The following is a 9,564-nucleotide window of genomic DNA, read 5'->3' on the forward strand; positions in this document are numbered from 1 at the left end:
GGGGCCCCTGGCAGTAGGATCAGGATCCATCCCTGGTACATTAGCTGGCTTTTTGGAGCCCATTACTTATTGGGGGGACACCTTGCACAGCCTTGATGCAGGGGGAAGGGCTTGGACCTGCTTCAGCTGAATGTATCAGGCTCTGCTGACTCTCCATGGGAGGCCTTAATTTTTCAGAGGAGAGATTGGGGGGTGAGCAGGGAGCCTTGGGGGGCAGGAGGAGGGAAGAGAAGGCAATCTGTGATTGGTATGTAAAATGAATAAAAAATTTCTTAATAAAAAAAGATTTTTAAAAACATAAGCAAACAAACAAACAAACAAACAAACAAACAAATAAATAAATAAATAAAGGTACTGCCACATGGCAGAGCATAAATAAGAAATATGGGTTAACTTAAAATGTAAGAGATAGTTAGTAATAAGCCTGAGCTACCAGCCTAGCATTTACAATTAATATAAGCCTCTGTGCAGTAATTTAGAAATAGTTCCTGGAACAGGAAAACTCCACCTACAATGGTGTTTCATCACAACTGTAAAAAAGTAACTAAAACAGCTCTCATATGAGTTTGGAATTAGGATTCACACCACCAAAGTATCGCCCAAATCCAAACTAAAAATGTCATTGAAAGTGGTTCTGGTCAATTAGTGTCCTCCGATGCCAGACAGTGGCAGAAATGCCCTTAGGACCTTGAACCAAGCCTCCAAGAATCAAAGAAAGTATAGAGTATGACCACTCAACAAAACACAGGATAACCCGTCAGATTTGTAAAACAATTAAACAGAAACTCTAGATACAACCCATAGTCAGCAGGAGGAAAGGATCAAACATAAGACGTTTGTATGTTTTGTTGTATGGGAAAATGTGGATGCTACCTGGACCAGATAAAGAATAGGAAATGTATTCAAGCAACAGATACATTAAATGAGTAAAAATGAATAAACTAAGAATATATAGAGAGATATTTGTATATAATACACACACACACACACACACACACACACACACACACACATATATATATATATATATATATATATATATATATATATATATATATTAACCTGGGTAACCCACATAAACATTATTTATGTATGTGGGGTGTGTGGAAGGGGTGTCCATATGGGTAAGTGCACTTATACATGTAGGGTGTGTGACTGTCCATATGGGTATGTGCACTTGTGCATGTGAGATGTATCTTTCCTATGAGTATGTGCACTTGTGCATGTGGTGTGTTTGTGTATGTGTCCATCCATATGGGTATGTGTACTTGTGCGTGTGTGTGTGTTGTATGTGTGTGTCCACATGGGTATGTGCATATATGTGCACATGCACATGGATGCCAGAAGTTGACATGAGGTGTCTTCCTCAATAATTTCCCCCTTAACCTAATAACTCTCCTATAAGAATTCATGGACTCAACTATGCTGGCTGACCTGTGAATCTAGTGATCTGCCTGTTTCCTCCTTCCCGGCACTGGGGTTATAGCCACACAAAAGTTTATGTAGGTGCTAGAAATCCAGACTCAGGCCTTCACACTTGTGCTGCTAGCACTTCACTGACTAAGCCACGCATATACACCACACAAGCATAATTTTGAATTAAAAAGTTGTACAAGGTGTGTAACATTGTATTTTGCATAGGATTAAAATTTCTAGCACACCTTTAATCCCAGCACTTATGAGGCAGAGGCAGGTGGATCTTTGTGATTGAGGCCAGCCTGGTCTACATTATGAGTTCTAGAATAGCCAGAGCTATATAGTTCAACCCTGTCTTGAAAAAACAAAATAAAGGGGCTGAAGAAATGACTCAGCAGTTAAGAGCACTACTCTTCCAAAGGACTTGGGTTCCAGTTCCAGAGGATCTGCACCCTCACACATGCAGGCAAAACACCAATGCACATAAAAATAAATAAAATTTTTTAAAGAAAAGACAAAGAAAGATAGAGAAAGAAAAACAAAAAAGCAAACACCTCAAAACTTCTACATACAAAGTATGACTAGGAAAACTGCCCAGGATATAGTATAAAGCCTGCAGGAATACACAGAGTGTCGAGAATGAAATTAGGCATAAGGGTGGCTGCCTTGGAGTGGAGGAGGGGACAATAAAATAGGGGCAGCACTCCAGGACTTGGTCTCACTGTCAGTGCTATATTCCTGAACTGGTTGGTAGAGACAGTGGTATTTGTCCTGGTTGTTTTTTCAGGGGCTTTTACGTAACATGGTTTTGTTTGATTGGTTTGGTTCATAAGGAGATTTTACTTTCTTTCTGGTCTTTAACCCAACAACAAGTTAAAACTCAAGCCAAGAAAATGAAGGCTCAGCTGGATTTAGCAAAGTCAACAAAACAAAACAAAACTTGTCAGAGCTGGATCCAGGAGCAACCCAGCAGGGCAAGGGTCCTCATTTTTCTACCAGTATCCCCAGGATACATTGCTTCTTTGCAGTTTAATCATTTAACTCCAGACCCTTGGACCATTACCTAGAATTCCCTTTATTGATGATTCACACTCAGTGGTATATGTTCATAAGCTCCTTATGTGGGGAGGGGGGGATCTTGTGCAGCAGCAGACAGCAATCTCTGACCAGATCCCATTGGGGGGTTTCCTCCCCACCTACCTGTCCTAATCTGCTTAATGGTGTCCTAGTCACAGAATCCATCTGTTGCAATTTTCCTAAATGTAAATACTTTAGTATTTTCTGTTATTAATCTACATTGTGTATATCTGCCCTTTGATTCAGTCCCACAGCATATAAATAAAACAGTAAAGGAAAGTCACCCACCGAAGAGATCAAGTTACAAACATTAGGCTGAGTTAATTAGCGGCCTGTGCAAAGTGTTCACTCATTCAAGTTGTTGAAAGGACCTATCAATTCACCTTCTTAGTAGGAAGTCTTTGATTGGCTGATGAATACAGTGTAGCTTACACAAAAGGAAAATGTTGGGGGTTTTACAACTGATCTGAATTGCTTTGAATTCCTAGTGTGCTAGGTACTTTCCATTGCCTGAGGAGCTGAAAACATCTATTACAGAATAGATGTTGAGAAAGGGGTTTCATGCTCACCTGCTTCCCAGCTCCATCCTCCACACCCGACACAGCCTTTGTTTATTTTCTTACCTCTGGGTTATTAGCCATACATGCTGATATAAAAGATTCCTACTTGAATTACAGCAGAGCTTCTTACTTTCATTCCTACCTCTCACCTTCCCACATTTCTCTCTTTACCATTTGCCAATCAAATAACATATCCCACTGCTTCTAAATTTTCATTGTTCCATCCTTCATCTTGGACATGCAACTGTTTACTACAACTGAACCAGAGAGATTGGTCGAGCATAGATTAGGTCACTTCTGTCTTCTGTATCTCCCACTATAAAATACAAAAGAACAAACAACTGTGGACCCACTAATGATGCTTCAGTATGCAATAAAAATTAGTATTTTGTAACTAAAAAGTTTAATTAAAGCTGGAATTGTTTTCAATCTGTTTTTTTTTAATCATATAAATAGGCTGGGTCGTGGTGGTGCATGTCTTTAATCCCAATACTCAGGAGGCAGAGGAAGGTGTATCTCTATGAGTTTGAGGCCAGCCTGGTATACAAAGTGAGCTCCAGGACAGCCAGGGCTACACAGAAAAACCCTGTCTCAAAAAAACCAAAAAAAGAAAGAAAGAAAGAAAGAAAGAAAGAAAGAAAGAAAGAAGGAAAGAAAGAAAGAAAGAAAAAAAAGAAAGAAAGAGATAGAGAGAGAAAGAGAGAGAGAGAGAGAGAGAGAGAGAGAGAGAAAGAAAGAAAGAAAGAAAGAAAGAAAGAAAGAAAGAAAGAAAGAAAGAAAGAAAGAAAGAAAGAAAGAAAGAAAGAAAGAAAGAAAACATCTATATTCTGGGTGTTTTCTCTGAACATTGTTTTCTCTGTGTTTTTCTAGAAGTAACAGGAGAATCTTCGTGCAATGACAAGCTTTAGAAGTACTTTCTGATGATGATCCCGTGGCTCTGTTACAGGAGCTTGCTGAGCGAAAAATCAGTGTGTTCATCTTCAACATTATGACAAGCACTATGGGAAACTTCAAAGGAAACCTTATGAAGAAGGAGACAGCTCAAAGATGCTTCAGAGAAGCTTGCTGGAGATACAAAGGACAAGATAAAGAGGATAGCAGGTACCTACTCTTTCACCCACAATGTCAGTCTGACGGTAAATTATATCATAATACGCTATCTCTCTGCTAAAATGTAACACCCCTTTGAATTTGTCATTAATACAACTTAGCCTCAAATAAGTCCACTGAGAAATGAAACGTGTGGAAGGCTATAAAGTAATGAGCCTCTTGCATGGATTTTCCAAGGAAGGTACAAATGAGAACGTGCCTTGTTTAGTCAAAATGGCAATTCACTTGCATCTCCTTGAAATGTCCTTTCTTCAACTTAGTGTTTCTGACTGGAGATAAGACATCTCAAGACATTTTGTAAGGTCAGAGATTGCTGAACGTATTACAAAGCACAGGACAGGACAAGGACTGGAAATACAGCTCAGCTGGTAGACTGCTGGCCGAGTATGCAGGAAGACCTGGTCCAATCTCCAGTGCTGCATACACCAATGGTACAGTGTATGGGAGAAGCAGGAGGATCAGAAGTATAAGGTCATCCTTGGCTCCACAGCAAATGTGAGGCCAGGCTGGCAGTCAAACAAAACACAAAAAAACTCCTCAAAATAGGCAGTGATGCTGACCAGTGTCAGTAATGGAGAGGCTGAGAAACCTCATGTCTCACTAATTATGCTTATTTTCCTTCTAATGCAAAAAAATTAATCTCTTTGGGGGCTAGAATGATCTAGATTCTTGTGCATGAGTCACCTAACATAGGTCTACAGTAGATATCCAGAAGGAATTATTTTTCTGGGAAAGGGTTTTGATCAAAATGAAATTGTATGTATGTAGGCTATAGTAAGCATAAACTATAAATGACCAAAAAGAGAATTGGTCTGTAGAGATGGTTCAGTCAGTCAACTGTCTTTTTCCAAAGCATGAAGATATGAGTTCAGATCCCCAACATCCACATAAAGCCAGAAACAGATTGCCTGTAACCCTAAGTGAAGGGGTGAGTAGCCTATCCAGCTCCAGGTTCAGTATGAGAACTTGTTGAAAAAATAATGTGGTAAACAAAAAAAAAAAAAGGAGAGAGAGAGAGAGAGACTTGATGGCAACATCTATCCTTTGCACATGTGTGTACCCCCCACACACAAATACAAATACACTTGCACACACACAGCACACAGATATGCATGCAAAGAAAGAAGACATTATCTTCTTTTCTACACTGATAGTCATGATTTTTCTGGGTAGTCTTAAAATATTTGAATTCAACAGATATCAAAAAATGAGTACAGTGTACTACTCAGAGTCATATTTATTGTCTCCCCGAAGTTTAAAGCTAATGATATTTTTGCAGGATGAGTAACTCTTAAAATATTAAGTTAGACAGGACTCCTTAATTAAAAATGCATCTTTATTATGAAATGAGAATTACAACCACTTACATCATAGCTAGACACATATAAAATGAAAATGCAACATTAGTGTGGGGCAAAGTTAGGGAAATGCCATGAAATACTGTGCTACTATCACTATTTCAGGTGAAGAGGAAACTGAAATTTGTATTTATTTAGTTGTCTAAAAAGCAGAGGGCTTCAGGATTTTTTTTTCTTTTATCATTTTCAGTAGTTTCCTGAAAACTTTTCGAAGCAAACAGGAGAAATGGCTCAAGAAGGCTGGCAGAGGAGTGAGGGATTGAAGGAGTTTTACCTTACATTGTATAGCCAATATCATGAAAGTTCAGATACCTTCAGACCTTAGTCCTTACTACAGAGGCAAAAACACAAGAAGCATATTTCTGTCTATACTTTATGTCCAAATTGCTCCCACTTAGCTGCATTGATTGACACTTGCAATTCAGGAAATTAGACTGTAAGAGAAGTTTAAGCCAGAGCTCTCCCTGGGTATCTAAGAGTCTTGAACTTCTTAGAGGATCTGAGATAACACATTCCACTCCCTTTTCTCTTTTTCTTTAAGGTAGCTTATGCAATTCAATAAAGTAGGAAAATAAAATAGGGTTTGACTGTCATTCCCATCCTGCCACTTGAGAAGGACCCACACATCTATTAGAAACAGATGTCCACAGGCCTGCAGCCAGGGTCCTAGCAAGAAACAGAAAGCATGACTGCCATTATTCTGGGTGAGGTACTTAAAACTGAGGCATCCCTGTTAGCTGCTCACTACAGAAGCAACAACCCTAATTTGATAGCTTAAAATGGCAGCCATATCTCTTTTGTAGTGGGTTGCCTGTGTCCTCTTTCTGCACAAGCCATCTGGAATACGTGAGTAGATTAGCTCATCAGAGGGATCAGAGGGTCAGTTATGCCAGGGAATGACCTAAAATCCAAGCATGACTAATGCAATGGTCTCCTGACCCTGAGCACAGAAGATGGCCACTGAGGCCCAGCAACAACACCATTATCCCAGCTTCCACTGGTCAAGACAACTCCTAAAGTCAACCCAGGTTTAAGTGTATAAGAGTGGGAGAGAAAAATAGATTCTACATCTTTTCAAAAATTTTACAAATTTTGTTGTATTTATTTGTGTATTTGTGCAATGTGTATGCAGGCAGGTGAAGTATGTGTGCCACAGAATGTTTATGGAGGTCAGGAGACAACTTTCAAGAGTCAGTTCGCTGCTTCTACCAGATGGTAGTAAGTGCCTTTGTGGGCTGAGACATCTTGCTGGTTGTAGGTTGGAACAACGAAGGTTATAGAAGAACTTGGGGAGCTGGCTAGTGTTGTGCAGTGTGAATCCTTTAGCATCTCTAGACTCAAGAGGTAAGAGAAGCAAGAATGTTGCCATAGCCCTGTGAACCCTGGCACATTAAGAAAAGCTAGAGCAGAGAGAGAAAAGACTGCTGGGTTGTGAACAGGAATGAAGACTATTTGCTGGTCTCAGTATGATCCCTTGTCAACACATTTCTCCAGCCGTGTGAGCTTGTAAGCAGAGGTAGAGGAAGTCTGATGATGTCACCATGGAGGTTAGCTTTCCAGGACACTGAAGAAGACGGAGATTGGATCTGGTAGGGGGAATGAAAAGTAGCCTGTTCAATCATATCATTTACCTGGTAGAAACACAGGGGTCTCTTTTCAAACATGGTTCCAGGGTTGAATCCCCTTTTTAATTCCAAATGACTTACATTTGAATGTGTCTAGTGACAGAGCACTCACTACTTCCACACCAGCTCTTTTGAGCTTCAGTGGCTGCTATAACATCCTCTTTTATATTCAGAAAAAAAAAAAATCTTCCTTCAGCAACCTTTCAAATTGCTGCTTTTCATTTTAGTTCACCAGGATGACAGAGAACACATTCACTCTGGTTTCTGGGCTGGCTTTTCAAGTACTTGGAAAATAGCTATGTCACAGGCTAGGAATTTTTTTTTCTCTCCACATGAAAAAGCACGACAGCATTTGTTTAGAGAATGGTTTCCGATTTAGCCTGGCCCTTCGCTTTACCACATGCTAGTTTGACACTCTAAACTAACCTAGCCTTAGGGGCACTCTGAACAATGAAGTGGGGTACATTTACTTTCCTGCTTTTGGAAGGTCCACTTCTACCTAAGGTCTTCATGTTATCATCTGCAGCTCTCTACATCCCTTACATCCCTTATTCTGCAGGTTCTTCATTAAGATTTATAGAGATCTCAAATAATTGTTGCTGAGTGAAGAATAAGTGAATATGTAGACCAGTAGATAGATGGATCAATTGGTAATAAATTGATAAATGAGTATGAATGCAGCCAAAACAAAGCAAACAAAAAAAACCCTCAATTTGTTGTCACAGTTCAGGGACTTCCACGTCAGTAAAGACATTTCTTAAAAACTAGAAAAGTCCAAAGATCACATTTGCCATTCAGTGAAAGTAGTAAAAACAAAATACTTTGATTTGGAAAAATAGCAACAAGTCCACTCAAAGCTGCATGGGACTTTTCATTTCTAATCAACTCTAGCTATGGAAGGCACCTTTTTTATTATTTAATTGATTTGTTTTATTTGTTTGTTTTTTTGAGCCAGGGTTTCTCTATGTAGCCCTGGCTTAGGGAAATCAGAGATATTCCTGCCTCTGCCTCCCAAGTGCTAGGTTAAATGTGTATGCTGAATGGCATCTTTAAATGCCTTTTAATATAAAATTTTTGGACAAAAGTACCAGTTTTATTTGACTTATGGTATATAATTTTTGAGAAGTCTGCTGAAAAGGGATTTTATTTTATCCATTGAATCAAAACACATCATTAAGACACACAGAGATCTGTCTTTATTATGAAAAAACACAAGAAGGACCTATGAAGCAGACATAGATTATTCTTTTCATCTTCCTTCAGGTTTAGAAAAAAAGATAGAAGATTTGAGTCTAGGCAAATAAGAAAAAGACAAAGCTGACCAACTAAAACAACTGGAAAATCAAGTTGTTACTGTTAGAAATGAAATTGTTGAGAAAAAAAAAGAAATATGCCACCTGCTATAATTAGGTAAAGTCCAGATACAAAAGCTTGTGCCTGTGTTTCTGGCTTCTTAAGCACAAACCTGAGAGCTGTGGTGAACTGGGGGAACACTGAGGTCAGCCTCTTCGCCACCCAGCACTGCCACTGCCTCCTCACCCGGACTGCTCAGTGTGGCTGGAGGAAGTAACTGGGTCCGAGCAAAGCCATAGCAATGCCACTTCATGAGACAAGGAGACAAGGAGTGAGGCTGTTTCTGGCTTCAAAACCTTCCCTCTCTGCCTTTTCTTTTCCATAACTTAAAACAACCAGCTCATCTGCCAAGTGAAAATCTAAGTAAATTCTCTCTACTCAACAGTAATCATTGCCATTAAGTGAACATAACATTAAGTATTATCTCTAATGCTAGGAAGGCATATGGACAACGGCATGACTTAGTTTTTCTGATTTTCTGTTCATTTGAATTTGCTTTTTACTGTTAAAACTTTAATCTAAATAAAATGTAATGAAACTCAAAATGTACCTCCCCATCACACTTTACCACTCACTCTTCTCTAAACAAGAGAATTTCATTTTCCCCAAAAGGCACTGGAACAATATTTTAAAGGCATAAATACTGAGATACTTTTCATAATTTTTCTGTAGCCATTTTTGCTACAAAATCTGCTGTTTTAAAAAAGAGGATTAACAATCATGTTTTTATTGTTTAGTATAAAAGATTGACTGTCTCATGTCCAGTGAGTCTATAGTTTTGCATTCTTCATGGGTTCTTTTTCCGTATGTAATGGAGCATACCACTTCTGCTTGGGAATTCAGTCCTTCAGTGAGATTGTCTAAGACAGCTTGACCCCACATGAGCATATGCCAACACTGACATAGAAAAGAAGACAGCTGGAGTCATTTCTCCTAAGTACTGACTCATAAAAGTGGGACTTAAAAATTCAACAAAGGGCTTTGAGACTACAAATAACTATGAAAATTGTTAGAATGTAGGTGACTAAGGAAAACTGTAAAATCTATTTTACTGTGGGTCCTAAA

At 39.0% G+C, this 9,564-nt stretch overlaps 1 protein-coding gene across 1 annotated transcript in view; it reads left to right on the plus strand.

Moving 5' to 3' along the window:
- Lamb4 (laminin subunit beta 4) overlaps positions 1–8,556 on the plus strand; it is a 118,792-nt gene extending 110,236 nt beyond the window's left edge. The window contains 3 exon segments of the mRNA XM_052738248.1: positions 4,070–4,154; positions 8,410–8,522; positions 8,524–8,556. Of these exon segments, the coding sequence (XP_052594208.1) occupies positions 4,070–4,154; positions 8,410–8,522; positions 8,524–8,556 (231 nt within the window).
- The last annotated feature ends 1,008 nt before the right edge of the window (positions 8,557–9,564 follow it).

This window comes from Peromyscus californicus, unplaced genomic scaffold (genome assembly GCF_007827085.1).
Source record: "Peromyscus californicus insignis strain IS unplaced genomic scaffold, ASM782708v3 Scaffold_15__1_contigs__length_86483966, whole genome shotgun sequence".
In the NCBI taxonomy this organism is placed as follows: Eukaryota; Metazoa; Chordata; class Mammalia; order Rodentia; family Cricetidae; genus Peromyscus; species Peromyscus californicus.